The sequence below is a fragment of the Thamnophis elegans genome, chromosome 3 (assembly GCF_009769535.1).
Source record: "Thamnophis elegans isolate rThaEle1 chromosome 3, rThaEle1.pri, whole genome shotgun sequence".
NCBI classification, from domain to species: domain Eukaryota; kingdom Metazoa; phylum Chordata; class Lepidosauria; order Squamata; family Colubridae; genus Thamnophis; species Thamnophis elegans.
Window position 1 is genome coordinate 133,939,116 of NC_045543.1, and position 25,939 is coordinate 133,965,054.

General features: G+C 38.7%; 1 protein-coding gene across 1 annotated transcript in view; it reads right to left on the reverse strand.

Annotated features, from left to right (window-relative positions):
• The window catches only part of WDR7 (WD repeat domain 7), a 248,113-nt gene that overhangs the window by 133,501 nt on the left and 88,673 nt on the right, over positions 1-25,939 (reverse strand). The window contains 1 exon segment of the mRNA XM_032213469.1: positions 19,717-19,830. Coding sequence (XP_032069360.1) covers positions 19,717-19,830 — 114 coding nt within the window.

The following is a 25,939-nucleotide window of genomic DNA, read 5'->3' on the forward strand; positions in this document are numbered from 1 at the left end:
GAAGACATGGCAAAGCCACATTAAAACATCAGATTAACATTTCAGAGTCATACGCCTCCCCTAAAATCAATGAAGAACTGTAAACTAGACAATTAAAAACATCCCTACCTGTTCCATCAAAAATGTTTAAGTTTCAGGATTTGGCTTCTTTTTGTCTATACATTACAAATGTAATTTGGCCGATTACAAAAAAAATAGGGAAATACAAAGTTGCACAGGGCATTAAAAAACACCTTTATGAGCATTATCCTGAGCATTTAATCTGTGAAAGTTCAATAGATAAAGGATACAACATTAAATAGCTAGCACTGGAAAGGCAGACATTCCGACATTTAAAATCTAAAATGAATAAGATCTAGTTTTTAAAAATTACTGGCTGCACTTTTAATTGCTTATGTTTAGATATGAATGTCAATATAATACCAATCTATATGAAAATCACCATCTTTGCATTGGTTCTACAGGCAGGGAAAAGAAATCAAAATTGAAATATAAGATATCTAAATAAATTTATCTTATTTTACTATTAATATCCACATTTTCAAAGACTTCAGGGGATGAATAAATTGATTTGAAGTTATTGGGAAATGTGGGCAGATGGATTTCAAGAGCCAAAATAGTCAGAATCTCAATTAAAGTAATTAAATAAATGGACCAAAGACTTCAGTAACTGTGACTATGTGTGAGAGGGTTTTTTTATTGAATAATATGCATATCAAACTCCTTGATCAATAGCATATGCTTTTTAGATACTGCCAACTGGTAATGAACCTAATGAATATGCTCATAGAATTTCTTTATTGACCCGGATTTAGAAGTAAAGGGAAGTTAGTTTTCACAAAACTAAGCTCACAAAACTAGAAGGAAAAGTAAGTTCTTTAAAAGGCAGGAAAAAAATGAACATATTTTGGAGAAACTAGATGAAAATAACTGAATGAAATTTGACAAAAATAAATGCAAAGTTCCTCATTTAGAAAAGTGAAATGCCCAAGTACAGAATGGAATATATTTTGGCAATGTTCCTTGTGAAAAAGAACTTAGTCAATTTAATTAATTTAGCATTGCCAAAAAGGCATTAAGATTGCGAAGCTTTCTCTCCGGTGATATTGTATTGCTAACTAGGGCATACAAAACCTTCGCCGGACCAATTCTTGAATAAAGCTCATCCTCCTGGAACTCACACTGTATATCGGACATTAACATGATTGAGTGGGTTCAGAGGTATTTTTTGAGAAGAGTCCTCCACTCCTCTACTCACAATAGAATTCCCTATGCCACTCGAAATTTTGGGCTTGGACAATCTGGAACTGCACCGCCTGCATTTCGATCTACACAAAATTGCCTGCTACAATGTCTTGCCTGTCAACAACTACTTCAGCTTCAACCACATGGGCAAACAATCGATACAAACTCAAGGTAAACCGCTTCAAACTCGATTGCAGAAAATACGATTTCAGCAACAGAGTGGTCAATGCCTGGAATGCTCTACCTGACTCTGTTGTTACAGTCTCAAACCCTCACAGCTTCAACCTTAAACTGTCTACCGTGGACCTCACCCCATTCTTAAGAAGTCCGTAAAGGGGGCATGTATAAGTGCACTAGTGTGCCTACCATCCCTATCTTAATGTCCCCATTTATTTGTATTTACTTCCTTTGTTCATGTTTATGTTTATACCTACACTTGTTACCTTGTACATGTTTGACAAATAAAGAAATAAAATTCCATATAAAATATGAGTGAAGAATACAATGTGACTTGAAAATAAAGTCAAATACAAAGTTAGGTTATATAAGTAAAAGTAAAGGTTTCTCTGTCCAGTTGTGTCTGACACAATGTTTATCTCTGTTTCTTGGCCGAGGGATCCAGTATTGTCTAAAGACATTTTCCATAATTATGTAGTCAAAAGCGTGTTACCTTCCCACCGAAATGGTACCTATCAATCTACTAGTATTAGCATGCTTTCAAATTGTCGGTTTGCAAGAGCTGGGGTAAGGAACAGGAGCTCAACCCTTTGCTTGGGTCTTGAACCTGGGCTGTCAGCTTTCCATCTGACAATCTCAGCATCTTTAATCACTAAGCCATCGAGCCCCTCTGCTATATTAGTAGTTTCCAAATAATTGGAATTGGAAATACCATTCCATTCCACTAAATATCTTAAAGGATGTGAAAATGGTCAATATGATTCTTTTGCACTTCAGAACAATAGACAAAGATTGTGACCATTTCTTATATGGCATCCTTTAAGTTATTAACATTCCAGGAAAGTTGATTTTAAATGTTTAAGAAACTACTCACCATGAATAAAAAACAGATTGAAAATGGAACTAATTATCCAGACAGGTAGTGAACTCCCTTTATGAGATGTACCCCAGTAGCAACCAAGCGGCTACATACCATAGGCACTTTAAATTGAATTTCTGCAATGACTCTTTCTATGATCCTAGAAAGCCTTCTTCCACTGATATTCCCAGCAGAGAGTATGGTGCCTGTGGTTCCACAGATAGTGTGTTGGAAGCAAATGAACACTAACTGCCTTGCTATCAATACCTTTTAAAGCCATTAAAATTGTTGGTCATCATCTTGCCTGATGATCGTATAATGCAGTGATGGCTAACCTTTTTGTTGTTGCGCTCCCGTATGGGCACACCCACAATGCAATGTGTGTGCGACCACCCCTATGTGCCCCTCATGCATGATCCCCGCATGCGCCCTTCCCCCTGCACATGTGCGCATCAACCCCCTTGTGCTCCCTCCCTCCCTGTGCATGCTTATGCAACCCCCTCTGTATATGCCCTGCCCCTGCGGATATGCAGCACAGACCCGAAAACTAGCTGGCTGGCGAGAGGCGTGTGGGCATCCACGGCGCAGCTGAGCTGGAGCAACGGGTTCATGTGCCCACAGAGAGGGCTCTGTGTGTCACCTGTGGCAAGTTTGCCATAGATTTGCCATTATCGGTATAATGCAATACTTGTTTTTATGCAGAATTTCACAGTATTAGATTTTGTGAATAATTTTGAACTCTTAAAACTAAAGAGAAAACCTCTGTCAACATTTTCCATACGATGCATAGTTTTTTACAATCTCTAGCCTGGCTTTCCTTTCCTCTAAGCTAAATTTCCAAATGTTGTATTATTGTTGTTGTTGTTATTTAGGACAGATGCTCAAGCTCCCTACTCATTATGGCTGCTTTTGGGGGGCACTCTCAGCCTCATTTTCTGAAGAAAAACATCTGGCCTTCAATAGGTTATCTTTGGGATTCTGTGGCATCTTTCCTGACCTGAAGTATACACCCAACTAAGCCTCTATTGTTGTAATGTTGAGTGTCTTCTAGAGCCCTTGTTTTTCACTGATAGATTTATATGGCTGCCCAACTGATATGAAATGCATCATTATAAATAAATGAATTAAAAGGAGGAAAAGTAAATGGATCAAAACTCAATAGATAATAATTGCCACAACAGAATGCTTTCAGGAAAGGGCTAAATCCAGAGAGGTATTTGCTTTAACTCAGGGGTGTCAAACTCACATAGTCACATGACATATAGGAATTTTCCCCCCTTTGCTAAACCAGGCATTTTGGGGGAGGGCAGCATGTGATGCATCCAGGCCGCGGGCCAGGAGTTTGACAGTCCTGCTTTAATTGATTAGAAGCTGTAAGACATAATGACTGGAACAAGTAGATCTTTGGTTTATCTTGTCCAGTATATCCAGAGTCACTTCAAAGTGAGATGGGCAGCAAACAAATTAAATAAATAAAAATAAATAAAAGGGACACAGCGGTTCAGTGGCTAAGACACTGAGCTGGTCGATCAGAAAGCTTAGCAGTTTGGCGGTTCAAATCCCTAGTGCCGCGTAATGGAGTGAGCTTCTGCCAATCTAGCAGTTCGAAAGCATATAAAAAATGCAAGTAGAAAAATAGGAACCATCTTGGGTGGGAAGGTAACAGCGTTCCATGCACTTTCGGCATTCAGTCATGCCGGCTATATGACCACGTCTTTGGACAGCGCTGGCTCTTTGGCTTTGAAATGGAGATGAGCACCTCTCCCTAAAGTTGGAAATGACTAGCCCACATGTCCGAGAAGAACCTTTACCTAAAATAAAAATATGCATTTTCCCAACCTATGTGAGAATGTCTGAAATTATCTAGATTTCATATTACCTCTTTTCTCAGATGTCATGTTCCATCTGAGGATCACTCAAAGATCGGAGAAAGGGACAGCAGTTTTATTAGTCTCCCAGAATGGCATGGAATAGACAAAAGTATTTCCTGGAGTCCTATGTGGCATGGGAATTATTAGCTTGCAACCATGGTGATTTGCAAAACTCAACTTTAAAAGCAATAATGATAAAAGGGAGCTGATAATTAAGCAGTGACACCTATTAAATCTTACCTTTGTTAAGCACCAAGTACAGAGTTGGCAGAAGAACACCAAAGCTAACAAAGGAAAGAGGAGAAAGGTAGAAGAGTAAAAAGGGAAAGTGTAAGTTTAACCTTGCCACCAAACGTAAGAATTAAGAGTAACTATAAGTGACAAGCGTTTTTTTTGCTATAGAAATATACTAGTGACCAAAAGTGTCGCTACTGCTTGTGTTTTTCACCAATGAATGGTCAGCTTCCTTCAAAGTAAAGAATTAGCCAAGGCTAAACTTCAAAAGAAGCCTTCGTAAAATGTACTCTCAAACAGCTCACGTGCTTTGCTCAAACAAAAAGAATGATCAGAAAAAGGGAGAGCTAGCCAGAAGTCTGTGATCTTTTTTTTTTTAAAAAAATCCCTTTTCTCCCTTTTTACCAGAGTTTGCACATGGATAGCCATAATTCACAGGTGTGATGTAAAACCTCTGAAATATGAGACATCGCTGTCATTACTGTTGTGAATTACAACATTTTTCATATGGGCTTGTGATCAATTATAAGGGCAATCTATGTAATATATAGAATATATATAATAGTGTGCCACAGTCTAATGTAATTTATTTCCATCAATGAGGTAATATCACCCAGCACACTAGAGGCCAAATCTGAAGGTTCATTCTGAAGGTTATTGCTTCACAAAGGGACTGTTTTTTCTCATGGTTGTGACTTCCCATCTTGGTGCTCGAATCCTCAAATATAGCATTATTAAAATTACAACCTATGTTTACCATGAATACAAGCTAAAATCAAAGCTGGATGTACATAGCTGCACAACATCCAGATACTCGAGGCACAGCCCAGCAAATGTTCAACAACCTCATCACAACAACTTGATCAGTTACTGTTATAATTGAATCCAGGCAAATGACGCAGATCTGCTTTTATTACCCTGTAGGACCATGCAGGATGGAGGCGCGATGGCTCAGTGGTTAAAGAGGCTGAGCGTGCCAACTCTGGGTTTGAGACCCAAGTGCTGCATAACAGGGTGAGCTCCCGTTCCATGCTCCAGGTCCTATTCACCTAGCAGTTCAAAATGATGTCAATGAGAATAGATTAATAGGTACCACTTCTGTGGGAATGTAATAATGTTCCGTACGCCTTTGGCATATGGCTATGCTGGCCACATGATCATGGAAAATGTCTTCGGACAATGCGGGCTTCCTCAGCTAAGAAACAGAGATAAGCACCTGACACGACTGGACAGGGAAACCCTTATCTTCTTTTTTAATGATCATGCAGCCTAGTTTACAGGTCTTGGTTTAATGGGCTCACATAAACCCAACATAAACTCACTCAAAATGAAAGTGGGCCACGGGCCAAGCTGTTGGGAATGACTGTTGTACTCTCAGTGCTAGATGCTGCTTCATTAATGAAAAGTATAAATCCCCTAGAATTCCCATTTATTTATTTCAGGAAGGCCAATAAAGATCTAAGTGGTTATTCTCTCTCTCTCTCTCTCTCTCTCTCTCTCTCTCTCTCTCTCTCTCTCTCCCTCCCTCCCTCCCTCCCTCCCTCCCTCTCATGTGTGTGTGTGTGTGTGAGAGAGAGAGAGAGAGAGAGAGGGAGGGAGGGAGGGAGGGAGGGAGGGAGTGGGGCTATATAAGATGGAAATCCATTTGTAATTAAAGAAATATTACATATTTGATCTGACTCTGACAATGAGAACAATTAACCAGTGAAATGATTTGCTTTCAGAAGTTGTGGGTGCTAATTACTGGAAGTTTTTAAGAAGACGTTACACGCCAATTTGTCCAAAATGGTATAAAGCTGTGATGGTAAACCTATGGCACGCGTGCCCAAAGTGGCACGCAAAGCCATGTCCGCACGGCACACACGGCCTGTTTGTCTTCTAGGTTTCTGGCACGCTTGCACACGTGTCGATCAGCTGTGCTTCGCATGCACAGCTGTGCCGAAAACCGGTGTGAGCATGCGCACTGGCCAGCTGATTGTCGGGTGTGCATGTGGTCCAGAACCTGGAAGTTTGGCTTTTCCAGAGCGTGATCCGTGCGGCAGTGCCGAAAACCGGTGTGCGCATGCGTACCGGTCAGTTGATTGTTGGCTGTGCATGTACGCTAGAAGCCGGAGGTTTGGTTTTTCTGGAGCGCAGTCCCAATAGGTGCGTGCGTGCGTGTTTGTGTGTGTGTGTATGCAATATTTTTGCGCAACTTTTTTGGCACTCAGTGCCCAAAAGATTTACCATCACTGCTTGGGCAGTGGATTGGATTAGAAGACTTCCAAGGCCGCTTCCAACTCTTTTATTCTTTATTCTATTATGAATTCTCTTTCTGCTATTGATTTCTTTTTCATATGTTGCACAAAAACAGTAAACGTTCATTAGCATTAAAGATGGTACATTCACAATTTTCTATCAATCCCCAAATCAACTTTTATATGGTCTCTTATAAAAAAAAAACCCTATAACAATAAATAAATAAATAAATCCCAGAGATGTTCCTTTGAAGCTGAAGAAAACTAATCTTTCCCACAGTACTATAAAATTGGGTGAAACACAACATGGACACGTTCATTCCTAAATGAAAAACTAAGATTTTCTAGAAAACAATACAACACGTGCTAAAATTAATACTAACAATGATGAAAATATAATTGTTCTTTGATTAAGAAATAAAATTTCACTCACTCTTCAGTAATGTTTCTAAGATATAAAATTATGGTGTGGATAATCTACAGTTAGATTTATAGTTTATGACTGGTAGAAACTTAATAGTTCAAGCCCTAATCAAGAACCTAATCAAGAAGGAAGGAGCTAAAAATATGAGCAGTTCCAAACGGGATGGATTTTTGTAAAATTAAGATGTTCAAGTCAGATAAACTCAACATCTCCAGATATCAAGGAAGTTCTTTAGGTATTACTCTGAGGACTTCAATTATGATTGGTATAAAAACATTTTTCCCCATAGGCACAGGAACAGTTTTTTACCTCATGCCATCATTTTGCTGAACATCTAATTCTCACAGTACTGTCTAATGTCTATATATATTACTCATGTAGTATGGATATAGTATTATCATTTATCATTAACTTCTTTACTCCCTCCTCTTATTGGAATGATGATGATGATGATGATGATGATTATTCTCTTACTTTGCATGTACACTGAGAACTTGCGCACCAGAAACAAATTGCTTGTGCGTCTAATCCGTGACCCGTCAAAACCGCGGAGGACAAAATCGCACTTGACGAAAGCGCGCATGTGACGTCATCACAGCGCGACGAAAAAAATTAAAAATTGAAATAAAATTAAAATTAAAGCAAGCCGATTCACATAAAGGTAAGGGTTAGGTTTAGGGTTAGGGTTAGGGTTAAGGTTAGGTTTAGAGCGTTAGGGTTACGTTTAGCGTTAGGTTAAGGGTTAGCGTTAGGTTTAGTGTTACGTTAACGGTTAGGTTTAGGGTTAGATTTAGGGTTAGGTTTAGGGTTAGGTTTAGGGTTAGGTTTGGGGGGGGTTAGGGTAAGGTTTTCGCTTTATTTTTACATTTTTCGATCACAGCGCGATCTTTTCGTCGCGCTGTGATGGCGTCAAATGCGCACTTTCGTCGAGCGCGATTTTGTCCTCCGCGGTTTTGTCTAATCATGCTTGACAAAAAAAATGAAATATTCAAGTATTCATTCAACGTCAATCTGAAAGTTATTATTAGTATTAGTATTTGGCAAGCTGTTCTAAATGTACCCATCTAGCTTGAGGCATGAATTCAGAACAAAACAGATTAGAGGATGGGAATTATCTTAAAATATCCAGAATGTTATAGCCTTCTGAACTCCAAAACACTTGTTGTTATTGAGTAGCCAAAGACAGATAGGTTTTCCAAAACCCTTCCTTTTTACAACGATGTTGAAGGAAGTATGAAATCTTGTTTAAGGAAACGGTGATAGCAAACAAAGACCACCAAAAGCGGGCAACTCTATCGAAGACAATGTCATTCAGTTTTCTTTCTTTGCAAACTGCCTTTATTCAGCAATGGAAGCTGTCAGACACAACGATAATGCTGATGAAAGAAAAAGCCTGTGGTTTCTGACAGCAGCAGTGAACTCTGACCCTGGAGGACCATAAAGAAGCCAACTTGGGCCATTTTACACGAATGAAGCAGAGTGATTTACGTGGAGTAGTTTAAGTTTCAAGAGACAGATAACATCTTACAAAAAGCCACAAAAATTATGGCAAGAGCCTTCTAAGCACAATTTTAAAGAAGGCAAGGCATTAGAGCACAGGGGATTTTCAAAGATGTGTAACTGGATGCTAATATAGGCGCTAATCTACTGCTTCTCAGAGCATGGAGTTCACCTTTTCCTAGACCAAAATAATTTAGAAAGCCAGATAGTGTTTTAGAATATTAGCAAACGCAGGCCGAACACAAACACTTAACAATTTAATTTGCAAGAGAAATAATGTTGTAAACAGCTCTGCAACTAATTCCTTCCCTTTCTCATAATCAAGCGCTAGCCAAAGCGATATGTGTCCTGATGTCACAATAGTCACCATCTCCCCACTCAACATGATGAGGCATGGCTGACAGCTAGGTTAAAAATAGGCAGTGAACATTTTTAGTTGAATGTTTGATTTTTAAAATCATATTTTTATCATATTAGATATGATGATATTGCATATGCGGTGGTGTAGTGGTTAGAATGCAGTACAGCAGGCTGACTCTGCTAACTGCCAGCAGTTCGAGCCTCATCGGCTCATGGTTGACTCAGCCTTCCAGCCTTCCAAGGTGGGTAAAATGACGACCCAGATTGTTGGGGGCAATAGGCCTGCTCTGTAAACTGCTTAGAGAGGGATATAAAGTACTGTGAAGTGGCATATAAGACTGCTATTGCTGTTGCATGGCATATAGATGGTTCTCAACGTTGACTGATTACTTAGCGACCATTTGAAGTTATGATCATATGAAAAAGAGGACTTATGACCCAGATCTGAATTGTGACGTTCATCTCCCCTTGTAATCATGTGACTGCACTTTGGGCACTTGGCATTTATTTCTAGTTTTTGGCAAAACAGCATTTATCATTGAACAATGGATTCACACTGACATTCACTTAATATGTTTAGGAGTCCTGTAAGAGTAAAAATATCATCAACAGCAAGGAAAGCGTGTTTCCAATGACATTAGGAAAAGTTGGCAAAAATATAATTGATATAAGCTCCTTTAAAAATAAGGAATAGAAGGCATTCATACATGGTGCAAAGCTTGACAAGCCAACTTCATAGCTGCCAAAAAACCATCACTCTGAACAGTATTCTCCACCAGAAGTTTGCAGTTGTGGTTAGTATAAAGAAGGGTTGGTGCTTTGTTGTGTCTATGGCCTACTGAAGAGATGTAAAGTTGAATTTAAGAGATTAGTCAAGCTCATTGTTGGCTTTTGCTATTGATGCTGTAGCTATATTTCAGCTGTTTCATCTCTTCAAACAAAACAAAGCAGTAAACAATGCTTAGGATTGGCAAATGGAAAAATGCAAAGTTAACCAACACCTTCCTCACCTCCATATTCTAAAAAAATACATTGTGAAAAACAGAAATGCCTATCAAATTGTCAGGAAAATCCCCAAGCACCTTCTAAGAACTCTCTGGATCTACCAAGTACGTAACACAAACATAAAATATACATTTTGAAATAAAATTGAATAAATAAATGTAACTTTTATAAGGTCAAATCAATTTATCATAAATACTTTAACGATAACAAAGCAGATAACAACAGAATATTGCAATAGGCTTCTCAGAGTCCAAGAAAAAGATTGGCAGCTGCAAAATATTACAAGGGCAGGACCACAATATTAACTGGGGGGGTAAGCAAAAAGTTAAGTAATATCCACATAACAAATTTAAATAGGATACAGAAGTATATCCAGTTGCCAAAGCTTTTTTTTTTCTTTTTCCTTTCAATAAATCTGATTACAGACAACTGTGAAAATTTTGCTTTCTCTTGGTAATAGAATGGGCAAATATATTACCTCTCAGGCCTCAAGGAGGAAAGCAAGATAAAAGCAAATACGGTTCTTGGTTCCATTGAATGGATATGACTGCTGACCATGAATGAATTTGTAGAATAATTTAAAGACAGGCTTAGAAACAGATGGATTAAGCTCCTTTAAGTGTTCTGACTTAGGCTTCCCAAGAACATGGAGCAAACTCCTCGTCTGGACAAAAAACCCTTTTATTAATTTACTGTGAATTCTGCTCATTCACAGCCAGCACAGTCTTTTCAGGGAGGATTCATAGTCACAGACCCTTGTCTGGCTTGGAGGGATGCCAGGCTGATATCTGCAAAACTTGGCAAGGAGTCTCAGAGAATCAAACTAATTGTCTCCTGCAAACTCCACTCCCCTTTTGCTCCTCTTTTATTTTCTGTGGGAGGGGCCATTCACCAGTGGCCTTACTCCTAAGTCGACCCCTAATCTTTAGCTGTTCCCTTCATCTGGCAACTCTGTGCATGCGCACAATGGGAACAGGCTCCAGCTGTTCCTCTGCCTCACTGCTGTCTGCCTCTGAAGGCAGCTGATAACTGGCATACGGCTCTGGCCCCCTCTCTGTCTCCGACACAGAGCCCTCATCAGAGCCTTCCCCAGACTCCAGGACTGGCCCATGTTCCTCCCCAACCTCCTCACTGTCCGAATCTGCTGCCAGCTCTGCTGGCTGCTAGTGGACCACAACATTAAGGAATATGGAGAATGTCAGGAAAAGCATTGTTTCTTTCGCTATCCGCCATCAGTACAAAATCAAAACCAACACACTTTTGTTTACCACATTAACATTACATTACTTACGGGTCCATTTTTCAAGCGTGTGACATTCTTGCGCAGCCTTATTTCAATCAATACCTGGACTGCTTTTTCATAAAAAAGAAAAAAAAGCCCCTGTTCATATGTTCAAAATTCACAGGGTGGAATGTAATGCAGTGCTAATGAGCCTTGCTAACTCAAAAGGGTTGCTCTCTTTCGCAGGCCTCCCTACAGCCTCGAAACCTGCTTTAGAAAATTGAGGGATTTTTGAAAGATGTTGTGGTTTGTATGCAAGTGTGTGTGTGTGTATGGGAGTTATCCTCTCACATCTCATCTGTAGAAACTGCTTCAACTAACAAAAGCATACCAGTGGATTACATCTCCTAATATTATAACCATAAACCTAAATATCTATTTAGAGAAGAAGCCTCTTGCTTTCATGAAACATTTTAAGTGGCCTTGCTTCTTTATCTAGCTAAATATTGGTGCATTGTTTGTTTTTTTTTACTTTATATAAAACTGTCTCTCTTTTGTTCCCTAAAGCAAAGTGGAATATTGACTAGTCCTATTATGAATCTCTGAGCTGATTTCAGAAACCAAGCAATTGCACATAAATGGGATTAGGAGACCAATACCTAGGTCAGTCCTAACTAAATGCTCATCCAAACCTTTCTGGGGTGAAAGCGCATATTACATTATTAATGGACCTTTAGAGGCGTGCTTATTCTGCTATCTTTGTAGGAAACGGTCTACTTTTTGCTGACATGATCATCTCTTCTATGCTACACTTAAATTGCACCTAAAATGCTGCATAGTTATTAAAATTCCTTGTGTGTCCAATCATACTTGGCCGATAAAGAATTCTATCTATTTTATTCTTTTAAAAAAGAAAAAAAGACAGCCCTTGCCTCCGAGATACAACCTGAAAAAGAAATGTTGTAAAGAGAAGAAGAGAGGAAGGCTGGGGCTGCAGTATTTGTTCTGGCCTAAAGAGACGGTCAGGTTGGGTTCCCTTTGTCATAAAACATGAGTCCCCAATCCCTGGGCCACGGCCCGGTACTGGGCTGCAGCCAGGGACGAAATGTACTTACCTTCGCTACCAGTTCGCAAATGTGAGCATGCTCTCACACACCACCTCCGTGCATGCGCAGGACCTTCCGCGGATGCGCAGAGCGCCAAAAATGGAAATAACATCTGGGTGGGTGGGCGGAGCCTGCTACCAAGTGTGCCTGAAAGGTAAGTAGAACAGCGAGCGGGGTAGGGGTGGAATCCGCTGTGCCATGCTATTTAGATTATAGATTAGAACATAAATTGTGCATCGCAACTGATTGTCAGAAATACTGGTTTGCCTGAACTGGCAGCATTTTTTTTACTACTGGTTCAGGTGAACTGGTAGCTTTTTTTTTTTACTACCAGTTTGGGCAAACCAGTCTGAACAGATGGCATTTCACCCCTGGCTGCAGCCCATTCAGAATTGCCACTCGTGTGAGCACCTGCTGCTCACACATTTCCTGCCCCCCTCTCAGTCCACAAACCTGGAAAGGGTTGGGGATCACTGACATAAAACCCCTTCCTTGAAATGCACAAGATCTTTAGGCTGTTTGGGAGTGGGAGAACAAACCTGGAATACTTCCTTCAACTTTGTGGACCTGTGAGAAGTTTGACAGGGCCTAAAACAACACTGCTATTTTATGTTCATGTGAAATTGGACATCCAGAAGTTTGATTAAATCTGATATGTAGAAGGGGGGGGGGAGAGGCAGTTTGTAGTATATATCCGCTTATCGTCCTCAGCAGGACTTCTCCTATGATACCACAAGCTCTTAAAATGATAAATGAATTTCTCCAACCGCCCCATGAACTAAAACTCAACAATAAATAATAAATACGTAATAAATAAAGCCGCTATGATGGGGGAGACGGTTTTGATAGATGGATAGACCCAAGGTTCAGCTATCATTCAAAGTTTGCTTTGGGCTTTTCTACTTGCTTTGCCCTCAACCAGCCTGCTCTGGAAATTGTTCAAAGCGGTAGCAAGTTTTGACAGCACTCCTAGCCCTATAAAGACTAATGAAATTGTAAAAAGGATTTTAAAACACAGCCCCACACCCCCAGCAATATGACGGTCTATCTGCCCCTGACTGTTTCTGCCCATCTTATAAGATGAAGATCCCTGGGTCCCTTGGATAAATATCATTTGGGGAGCTTAGGAAGTGTGTGTTGCAGTACCTGCCCTCTGGAATCATCTCTGCCCCCCACCCCCACCCCAAAGTGATTCATGTGAACCCCACATTTTGGATGTTTATGAAACTGTTGAAAACCTGGACAATCTCTCAGGTCTTGGGAATGTTTAGCTATGCAGTCTATGGTTGGATATATTGTTCTGGTTATCCACAATCTTTTTATTCGTATTTATATATTTTGCTTTTCTTTTTTTATCTGTAAGCCACCCAGAGCCGGTCATGAATTAGGCCACCCTTGCAATTGGATGTAATAAATAAATCAGTAGCTCACGATGCATCGATTTTAAGAAAGAACCTTTGCTTTACAGTATAGGCTGGCATTGTTTTTTTCATATATTACATTCTATATTTCTATACTTCATATATAAAAACAAATGCTATGTGGAATTCTTTACATAGTATTACAGTCTGCCAAGTCAAAATTAACTATGAGGAACAATTATTTACAAATCATGAGATCTTTTTTATTTCTAGCCTTCACAATTTACCAAATTTGTTTTGCGGTTAGTTCCAAAATACTGTTCAGGAAACATCCTACCACAGCTGAATCTATTTTTTTTAAACCCATGTTCATCCTTGGTCTTTATAGGAACACAAGTTGACCAAGTGATAACAGTTAAAATGGGAGATATGACACCCATTGCTATGAATGGTCACCATAATGTATCTAATGAGTGGCACAATTCTGATAGGTCTTTTATCATAAATTAGAGGATACTGGCTTTCCAGTAGATGTCTGGCCAGAAGCTTCAAGGTCATCAATCATGGGAGCCCCTCCCTGTCACTTAAAACTCTAAATTACATGTACACCCTTTATCTTTCCAGAAAGTGAGAGGTGGAACTGAGAAGGTTAAAAAAGAGAGATGGTACTATTATAGCTTTTTAAAGCTTCTCCTTGGAGGACAAGTGAGAGCTGAAGTTTGTCAGAGGCCATGAAAATGCTGCTCATCAAGAGGAAAAAAGCACTATGGTGAATCTAGGTGACAGAAGACAGAAAGGTTGAAAGCTGGACAGAAAGTCTCAAAGACTTTCAGAAAGAGGCCTGCAGCTGTTCAGCAGTCTGGTGGCTGAAGGTCCAAGAGAGAAGACCAGGGCTGAGAACAACAGAAGAAGAAAAAAATCTGTGCAAGTGTTTGTCTCCGAGAAAGATGAAGTACGTAAATAGTCCCGAAGTCCACTTAACTAATTGAAAACTACAAGAACCCTGCCTATGCGAAACCAGAGCAAACTGTAAACAAAATAAGTACATTAATTAAGAGAGGAAACAAAAGCAAGAAAAAAAGATAGACATAAACAGTGAAAGAAACACATTAGTTAATAAAAGTACTGTTCCCCAACTTGTCCAGCTTTGCAGACCGATGGGAAGGGGTGGGGAGGGGAGGGTTCCATGCAAGTGGCTGGCTTCCGTGGCCCGGTTCACAGCCCAGTAATGGACCACAACCAGGGGGTTGGGGACCCCTCCTGTAAAATCTTTAAAATAACAGAATATAGAAGGAATTTTGTAATACAAACTTCCTTTACATAATAGCTTACACAATAAGTCTTATTTCATAAGTTAGCCAATTTTCTCAATACATTTTTACTCCACTCCATTTTGCTTTGCATGCATTCTCTGGTTTGTTGCTACGCCAAAAACATTTAAAACCATAACAAGATCTCATTTACCTCCAATCTGCCATTAAGGAATTAAGAAAGTAAGAAGCTTTAGAGAGTTTTCCTAAACTTTCCGTTAACGGAGACAGGAAGAATACTTTATTTCTTACGCGAAGTATGAAGGAGTATGAAGGAGAGAGATGTATTTTCACAATGGCTTCTATTTTTGCATTCTGGACTTGGTTCAGTCTTCAATATGGTACAAAATTACCTCAACTCTGCCAGCCAGAAGGGATATACAGATGCTTTATTAGCAAGGAATTTCAGAAACTATCAAGAAGCCTAGATCAATACACAGTCTTGCACTAAATCCTCTTTCAACTATATTCTTGAACACTGGAAATGGATATTTTTTCACCATTAGATGCTTTCAAAAATAATTCATTTCTATTATATTTAGATTTCTGAACTCATAGTGATAATGTATTTTGCCAAATATATAAAAGACATTATTGAAAGTATAGGGTAAATCTGGATGGAGGAAAATATCATGACGGTGTTATTAAAGTAGATTATTTTTTTAAAAGGAACAATGGCCTTCAGTGAGCAGGGATTTTAAGATGCATTTATATCACTCTCCACATGATCTGTGTGACACTAAAAGATCAGAATACAAAGTGTGGCAAAGACAGATGTTCAAATTAGATTTCTGCTCATTGACAGAACTACAAACTATTTCAAGAATCCCATGATGTACATTTTATACTGCTGATTGGAATTGTTGAAAACTAGCCAAACCTTAGCGTGAGGTAAATATAATACACAACACATCTAAACAACGCATTGCTTTTTCTGCTGGTTGCACATAGTAAATAATGAATCTTTCGTAAATGAATGGAAGTAATTCTGCAAAATCAAGGTATTTTATTTATATAAAAATAAAACAGATATTTATTTCATTTTATAGAATCCAACGGAACAGAGTTAGGTTCAAAATTCAAATCACTTTATGGTGGTCGTTAACCAGCAGAACAGTTGGGTTCAGAGTTAGAAATGCTAGACCAGCTGCTCTTATGCAGCTCAATCTTCTGGAGGACCATCCTTCCAGAAATATGGATGGGGCCTTCCCTCCTGGGCATTTGGAAAGCCTTTGAAAACTGAATTAAAGGTTACTGTGGTTGTGAGTCCTTTGTGGTAGTGTTCCCTTATAGCTGCCAGGGTTGCTTTGTTTTTAAATTGTACCATTTGCCAATATTGTAAAGAAGGGATGCACTTTCATGAAACATAGATTTGCTAAGATTTTATATCGTCTGGAAATAAGTTAGGGAAAAACTCCAAGATATTTCAGCAAAACTATGACAACGGAGGTTAAAAAAATAATTATGCAAATATAATAGGATACAAAAAAAAAGATAGATAGATAGATAGATAGATAGATAGATAGATAGATAGATAGATAAGCAATGATCCCTACCCAAATAAGGCAGATTTGTTTGTCAAGATATTATTTGCCATTATTTAACAACTATGATTAATTTATAAGTTTCTATACTTTATGTATAAATTTTATACACTGCTCAATTCCAACACAAAGGACAGAGGTAGATGATGAGCCCAGTTCAGTTCTGATAGTCAGAAGTTTTGAATTTTATCCTTTTTTTTCTATTTTCATATCTGGTTCTGGCTGGCTGACTTAGCAAAATATACCAATATACAGATCCTACAAATCTGAAATCTGTCCTCCCATATTTTAGAGCACAGAATATTTTAATCTATGACCATACTGCTTCTTTAAGTTGAGGTCATTAAATCTGTCAACAAGAAGTAGTGATATAGTATTATAATCTCAGATTTTGACAATGTCAGTGACTTTTGACCTTTTCTTTTATTATGTGGTCAGCTGTGCTGACCAAAGAAAGCTGAAACTAATCTTTGAGACACAAAAGCTGCAAATAGTGCTTTTCTATTTCATGAGAAATGTAATTCAAATGCAGAACTCTCCTATATGCATTAACAAATTATTATAAAAGAAATTTAAAGCATATAAATAGTAGATTAAAAGAGACACTGCTGCTTACTAGAATCATACTATTTCTTTATCTTATTTCTGGTAAGTTCATTCTAGGTGATATATTTCCTGTGTATATAAACTAAGGTAGAACATGAGTCAGCTATTAGAACTGGATTACTAACTAGTTAATTTGTTTTAGTTACTGATAATGCTGAACTTCATTTTTCACATTTAAAACAACATATTTTTTTTTAAAAAGTATTTTAACAGGATATATAATTGGAGGCTGTAAGTTACATATCCTACATCAGACACGATTGTCCATATAATTTGAACGGTAGTCTCTTTCTACAGACAAAAGAATTTTCAAGGAATGGAAGTGGAACTGATTTGCTTTTATTTTAGTTATTAAAAATGTTGACTGATTTGGTAATAACTATGACACATGTTCATCGGGAAGTGAATCAATAGTTATTAGCGTTTAAAAAATAAATATATAAATATAGAGAAATGGAATGAAAACACCACATTTCATTAGGATTATATTTTTCAATGCAATTATATTTGAAGTAGTCTTTTGCTACTAATAGCCTGCTCCTGAGAGAAATATTAGTAATCTATTAATAGTCCGATCCTGAAACCAACATTATAAACATGTAACCAAGGTTGAACATCTTACACTCTTTTTTAAAAACAACGCAGTTATCAGTAAAAAAGTAAAAATGTCCAGCACAGTGGCCATATTCTAAAAAATAATGCATATAGATCAGAAATTACTACAGACTTATTAATTAATAATTTGGTTTCATGAATTTATATCTGGTCTCATCCAAATCAGGCAGTTCTCAATAAACATATAAAATATAGAAAGCTGTCAAGTCCAAAGCATAAACTTGCACAGTAATTATATAGCTGTGTTGCTTTGAATGAATAGTAGTCATTATTCAGCGATCACAAAATGTGGGAAATTATCAAAACACCAATGGATTTACTGCTCCGTGTTTTGTGGTGCAAATACTCAGTCTAACTACTAACTAGATCCTATTTCTTTTCAATTGCCACAAAAATAAGCTTTATAGTGATAATGGTTTCAATGTATTTGCCTATGTGATTTTTGTACTGTAATTTATATAGGCATCTAGTCAACAGAAATACAGTTGCCTTTGAAAATTTGCGCAAAAATCTATATATAGCTCAATCAAATAACAAGGTCCAAGAGAAAGCATATATAATCTCTAGCCTATCGTTTTATTAGTTTTTAAAGAAATCTTGCAGTCATGTAAATTGTGAAGAAAGTAAATAACCTTTTCTTTCAGTACACCTGCTACGGATAGCTTAAACAAGAGGGAAATCAATTAGTGAAAGAAATGAAACATTTGACATATTCCTTTATAAATGCCATTATGCAGATTCTCTCCCTTTGGATAAAAAAGGGAAAAAGTCATTAAGTTGCTGTCTTATTCCTTCAGAGTGCATCCCTAACCAAAGTGAAGCTTTAACTGAATAAAACTTGATTTGCTCACAAATACTTTGCCTTCTCTTTGTTAACATTTCCATTATGCAATAAGTACATATTTTATTCCACAAAACAGTAAACGGAATCAAGCTATTCTCCAAAGGACCGGAAGGCAAACAAGAAGCAATGGATGGAAGCTAATCAAGGAGAGAATCAACCTAGAATTAAGGAGAATTTTTCTGACACTGAGAACAATTAATCAGTGGGCTGACTTATGGGTGCTCCAGTACTGGAGGTTTTTAAAAAGAGATTGGACAAACATTTGTCTGAAATGGTTAGACTAGAAGAGCTCAAGGTTCCTTCCAATTCTGTCATTCTGTTAAAAACCATGTACATTGCTTACCTAATCACAATTAATTGCAGTAACTATTCTCAAAAAAGAATTATTGTTTGAAATCCATCATCAACATGAATATTCTCCATTTGTCCAACATACTGTAATCCTTGACCTATGCCAAACTGTCTCTAATTAATTTATTCATTAATCTACCTTTCATATTTATATTTATATACCCTCGTCTTTTGAATGTGATTCTAGGCAGCATACAGTTAAAACTGATCACAAAAAACAAGCACTAAAATTATACTATAATAAAAACCATAATACATTTATTAATATTATTAACAAAACTGGGTAAAAGTATATTTGGTACAGTGCAGCCATCTCACCATTATCCCAGGATGGCTTACACAAAAGCAACTACTTGGGCTATGACCCTTTGAGGAAATAAAACACTATAAAAATAAACTGAGCATATGTCCATAATTAATGTTTATTATTTCAACAAAGTCAGTAAATTGTCTTATTGGATGAATATTTATACTTGATGGTTTTAATGTTTCTTATTCTGTAAGGTGTCCAGAGTTGCTCAAAATAAGATGGGTGGTAAACCAATTTGTTTACATAGTAAGATTTGGAAATCTACAAGATTGCTCACGCTGTATTTGAGCAAAAAGAAAGCAGATCCTAAGCAATAAAATTAACAGAACCCAGCTGAATCTTTACAGTGACATGTTTATAAAGTGAAATACATCTAGATATATTAATTCCTGAAATAACGTCACAGTGAAATTTCAGATGATGCAAATGCTTTATTGCAAAACATTGTTCAAAATGGAGAGATGTTGTCTGCAAGTTGTGAAATGCCACATCAAAAGCAGAGTGTCAGTGGGATTATACCGACGATGACACTTACCTCCTGAGATGTCCTCGTCAACCAGATCATGTTCTTCTTCTTGAATTTTGGCTTCAGGTCCTGATTGTTCAGGGGTAACGTTAACGGTCTGAATAGTTTCTGCCGTCACTCCAGCTGAAACATCAAGACACAAAACATTAAACCCACTTGTAATTTTCTCTGAATTAGAGAAAACATATTTAAACTTTATATTATGCCTTTATCACATTAAATAATCTGATGTATTGAGATGAGATTGGATAGCCTACAAAAATTAGTGAATTGATATCTCTTTGCCCAGGGTTTTCAGACTTTGACCCGAGTTCAACAATTTCAAGATTTCTTGAGCTTCTGAACCTTTTCAAGTTCTAATTAATAAACTCGGGAATAATATAGAACTAATGGTAAACAAAAATGGTACTTCCTGCATAGAAAGCAATGTTCTCACAATCTGGGTGGATAAAATTCTACATTCAAATGAGGCTCATATTTAAGAACAAGAAACTTTGCAACTGACAATTGCTTCATCCCCAGTGAAAATCAGTAAAGATACAAAAGTACATTTGTCCTGTTGGTAACTTTGCTTCCCATCTGTTTGTTGCTCCTAACTTTTCCTTCTATCCATCTGTTCCCTCCCTCTCTGCTGAAAAAGGCATATGGTATGCTTATAAGGGCAGAGGTCTTCAGTTAGGGCAAGGACATGCAAACTGCCCTGTATACTTAGGACACTGTATGGTAAGTACAATAAATGCACTTCAAAATAACACAACTATGCTTGTTGTTTCTATTTTACTCCATTACTGATTTAATATAAGGGGTTAGGTTCCTTTTCTAAGGGTTTATTTTAAAGAAAAGAGTGGTTATATAAAGATAATGCATATCTTCTAGACTCGGCAGCAAGGAAGGTTGTCATATATCCATTGTGAGAACTAGAATTGGCCATGTCAAAAGAGCATAGTGATCCATTTCAATAACAATGCATAGGTGCCAACCATACCTTCCACTTAAAAAGCATGGTCAAGAGAAAGAGATAAGATTTGAGCTTTGAGACTGCTATAGCCTGACTCTTACAGTGCATGTGGCTTCTGATTTTCTTCGTGTTAATGGCTTTTCTCTCAAATGTGCCAAAAGTTGTGTTCTATAAGCTCCAGACTCCAGCCCTGGAGCCATTTGACCCCTGGCACCTTCAGGGCTGCCACCTTCTAACTTATAGTATCCACCCGAGAGAAGTTCAGACATCTACATCACTAAACAATGCAACAACCCCAAATGCTCAAACACAATCCAATCCAAAATGCTCAAAGCCAGAGAGATGAAAAGTAACGTCAAAAACCAATGGGCCCAATTTGGTCAGAGGTCTCAGTGCTGAATACACTGCACAATCATGATTCTCTGATGTTTTAGACAAGGGTCCATCTCACTAGGCGCTGACAGAAATTAAACCTGAAATCTTTTGCATTCAAAATGAATGCCTCCCCCCAATCACCCGACCCATCACTGTCATAAAAAATGGCTGAGTGGCTTAATGACACTGGAGATGGTGTCTGCTCCAGCGGTTCAAGTCCTAGCACAGCATGGCAAGGTGCGTTCCCATCATTCATCTTGGCTTCTGCCCCCCTTGCAGTTCAAAAGCATGTTCTATGCGTGTAGATAACTAAGTACCACTTCGGTGGGAAGATGAGTTGGGGCTCTGTGGAGGCAGTCAGATGCCTGCGAGCTCTGAACCTTCCTGGTTGTGGCAGTTGTTTGTGAGGTGGTTGCAGGGAGGGAGGGACCTACTGTAGAAAGAGCCACTTGTCTTTCTCTCTGATGCGAAACCAGTTTGCCCTCCTTTGATGCACCTTGGGAAGTGTGTGGGCATTTCCTGCAACAGAGCTGGTATCTTGGCAATCAAACTACTACTCTACAATAGCATTGTGGTCTCCTGGCTAATGTAACACCACTATATGCCAACAACAACAAAAACAACAATAGTAAGGTAAAGGTAAAGATTCCCCTCGCACATATGTGCTAGTCATTCCTGACTCTAGGGGGAGGTGCTCATCTCCGTTTCAAAACCAAAGAGCCAGCACTGTCCAAAGACATCTTCATGGTCATGTGGCTGGCATGACTAAACACTGAAGGCACACGGAACACTGTTACCTTCCCACCAAAGGTGGTTACTATTTTTCTACTTGCATTTTTACATGCTTTCAAACTGTTAGGTAGACAGAAGCTGGTACAGTAACAGGAGCTCACTCCGTTATGTGGCACTAGGGATTCAAACAACAGTGCTCCCTTATAATTTTTCCTATGTTGGTCAAAACCTCTCCCAATGAAAAGGAATTCTACTATTAGGGAATCCAAGTAATTCACTTTCACCTGACCTTTACTCATTGGATAAACTCAAAATCCTACTCTAAGTTATGGTGGTGGTGGTGGTGGTGGTGGTGGTGGTGGTGGTGGTGGTGGAGGAGGAGGAGGAGGAGGAGGAGGAGGAGGAGGAATTCTTGAAAAAAGATATGCAGGAACCAATTAAGATGCCATCAAATGGATGAATTCCTCCTAAACTTCCCAGCACAATTTATTATTATTATAAAACAGATTTATATCCTGTTTTTCCTCTAGGAGCTCAAGGCAATGTGCAGACCATTCCTTCTACCATTTTGCCCTGACGGTAAGTTGGGCAGAGAAATAGTGACTTATCACTGATCTATACTAATCAGACCTACCAACTGGACAGCAAAACATGCAATAACGTTACTTAGAAAGCATTATCAACTTCCACAGAAAGCAGTGCTTACACTAGTTTATATTTAACACTGAAAAGCCAGGGCATATTATTTATTATTCATAAAGCAAATCTGTCAGATTTCTTCTGAACCTCCATGAGGGGAAAATATCATAAATAATAAAAAATAAATAAACCCAGCCACAGCTTTGGAGGCAGAAGGGAGGAGGTGAAAGGTAAAAAGAAGAGAGAAATGTGAAAAACAGAAATAAATCAGATGAAGACAGACTGTGAAATACAGGTCCCTTTTTAAAAAAAAAATAAAGTCAATGAAGAAAAGCATGCATTATCCAGCCTTACCTCCCTAGTCTTCAATGCTTTTTTAAATAAGCAAAGTCAACTATAAGAACCATTTTGCCCACTTACATGATTTTACATGGGACTATTATAAGGTATTTGCCTATTTGCAGACTAACAATAATGCAGAAGGACTGCCGAAACCATAGTTTTGGTCTTTAGAAGGAACAATACATTTTGCCAATGGGGCGGTCATAATATTTATTCATTTAATTCAATGTAGGCTCTGCCTTACTCCAAACTGACTTGGGCAGCCTGCAATATAAATAAACCACACACACACAAAACACACACACACACACACACACAATACTGGAGAAGATGGGATCTGATTGTTCCATCTAAACATAAACAAAAACACATCCATCTCAAATCAAAGCTAATCAGTTTAGCAATAAATGAAAATAATATTTTTTCCATTCAGAAAATAACAGAAACAAGCAATACTTTTCAGTAATGTATGGCTGTGAAAATTGGAAAGGCTGAGCGCTAAACAATTGAGGCCTTTGAACTATAGTGCTGGAGAAGACTCCTGCAAGTCCCTTGGACTGCAAAGCGATCAACCCTGACTGCTCCTTAGAAGGACAGATCCTGAAGATAAAACTCAAATACTTTGGCCACCTAATGAGAAGGAAGGACTCACTGGAAAAGAGCCTAATGCTGGAAAAGACTGAGGGCAAAAGAAGGATGGTAGAAGACAGGAAGTCCTGGAGGAATGTTGTCCATGGGGTTGCGATGGATCGGACACGACTTCACAACTAACAACAATCATCTGAGTAAATGGCTTGAATACTAAAACATTGCAGGTGTTTTAATACTCTTCTAAACATCTGTAGCTGGATTCCATTTTATCAATGCAACACAGGTCAACTTCAAGAATCCTTGAAGCCATCTGATTGTTGCCAGCAATAGAAAGTATTTAAATGGTGCCTCAATATTTGGTTCTGAGTGATTTAAAAAAATCACAACATTGCATGTAAACAGTGTTCAACTTCTATGGCTGTACCTTCAAGTGCCAAATGTGCAATCAAATACTGTACATTCGTGTCGCTAAACATTCAGAGAAAGGGATCAGCTCAGATCTGGAGCATCAGGGAGAATGATATGAATTGGACAAACATAAATTACACCATTGTCACAAAAAGTTATCCCCTCTGTAAGAAAGGAAGCTGTGGGGGGGGGGGGGACAGAGAACTTGGCAGTTCTCTGGCTAGAAAGAACTATGTCAATGTCAATCAGTTGTTTTTTGAAGCCTACATTTATTGACTTGGAAAAGCAGAAGAAAAAGACCTAGAGTTTAAACCTTGGAGCATAGACTTCTACCAATTTGGTTTCCATGTATGGCCATGGAACCATCTGTGTGCATATAGATGTCATGTCTGGTTGCAAAAGATAATAATCCATAATCCACACTATGTCTGAGAACCTTCTGCTAAGAAATCTAATTCCTAAATAAAGGGTAAGGGTCTGGAGTGCTTAGATTTAGCAGTGCAGCCTGACAAATCTACTAGATTTGCTGTTTCATGCCAGCAATCCATCATCTAAAAAATTTAGACCACAATCCCAAAAAGCAAAATCTCTATCTGAAATACTGTTTCACTTTCTAGTTCTTTTACATGGACTGGGGGGATGGATAAGTGAATATCTTAAATTCTTAAGCTTCCTTCCTTCTTCCCTTCCTAGATTTTCAAAGTTCAGAGCTGCTCTTTGTGGTATCATCTGTCCCCCACATAGATTATAAGAAAAGGATAATTGTCAGAAGACTTGACAAGCTTTCAAAGTTGCTCTGTCACATCCCTGATGCTTGTACTTGACAGGAAGCTGATTTTATAAGATTATGGGTAAAATCTGCAGATATTTTTTAGCTCTTCATAGTAGCGAGCCACTAAGTATCAGAACTCTTTTTTTCTTTTTCTACAAATTTCTTTCCTTCCTTCCTTCCTTCCTTCCTTCCTTCCTTCCTTCCTTCCTTCCTTCCTTCCTTCCTTCCTTCCTTCCTTCCTTTCTCTTTCACCCAGATTTTTGAAGTTCAAAGCTGCTCTTTTTCATATTATCTGCCTCCACATAATTTATAACAAAAGGAGATTTGTCAGATGCTTGATAAGCTTTTGAAGTTGTTCTGTGACATTCCTGATCCTTGTCCCTGATTTTTACAAATTTGTGGGTATAATCTGCATTTTTTTTAGTTCCTCACAGTAGTGAGCCAATAGATATCAGAACATACACACACATGGTCTCGGTCTCGGTCTCGGTCTCTCTCTCTCTCTCTCTCTCTCTCTCTCACACACACACACACACACAAACATACTTCTCAATAAGCAGAGGACAAACAGATTGAGACATAGGTAACTAATATTTTCTAGCAGAGATGAACATAACTATTTATTTATTAAATTTGTTTGCTACCTATCACGCAGCAAGGCGACTCTGAGTAGTTTGCAAAACCATAACATCTATACATATTGTATATATTTTAAAAACAAACATGTTTCTTAACTGTAAACTGTATTCAGGAACCTTGCAAGAGACCAACATCTTCTATAGCAGTGGTCCCCAACCTTTTTATCGCCGCAGACCAGTCAGCCTTTGATAATTTTACCGTGGCCCGCTGAGCGCGCGCAGGGGTGGGGGGGCGTTGTTCGCGACGACACATTGATTGTTTATATATCACGTGCGTACCAGCACGGGGCTCTCTTCCCTGGAGCCTTTGCGCACGGCCCAGGAGCTTTTGCGCACGGCCCAGGAGCCTTTGCGCTGCAGCGATCATGTCCCCCGGCCGCTGCAGCGATCATGTCCCCCGGCCGCTGCAGCGATCATGGCCCCCGGCCGCTGCAGCGATCATGGCCCCCAGCCGCTGCAGCGATCATGGCCCCCGGCCGCTGCAGCGATCATGGCCCCCGGCCGCTGCGCGGCCCGGTGCCAGGTACTCCACGGCCCGGCACCGGTCCGCGGACCGGGGGTTGGGGACCACTGTTCTATAGGACTCAGCAAGTAACACAGTTTAAAAACATCTGGGTGAAATCTGACCATGCCTGATACAGAAACAGAAAACTTTTCTCTGTGGTGTCACTTATCAGTGGTTGTTATCTCTCAACTGAAGCCAGAAAGCTTAGTTTCAATTATTACTTTTTTATCATTCACATTTCTGCATTAAGTCTAAACCTCTGAAACTGAAGC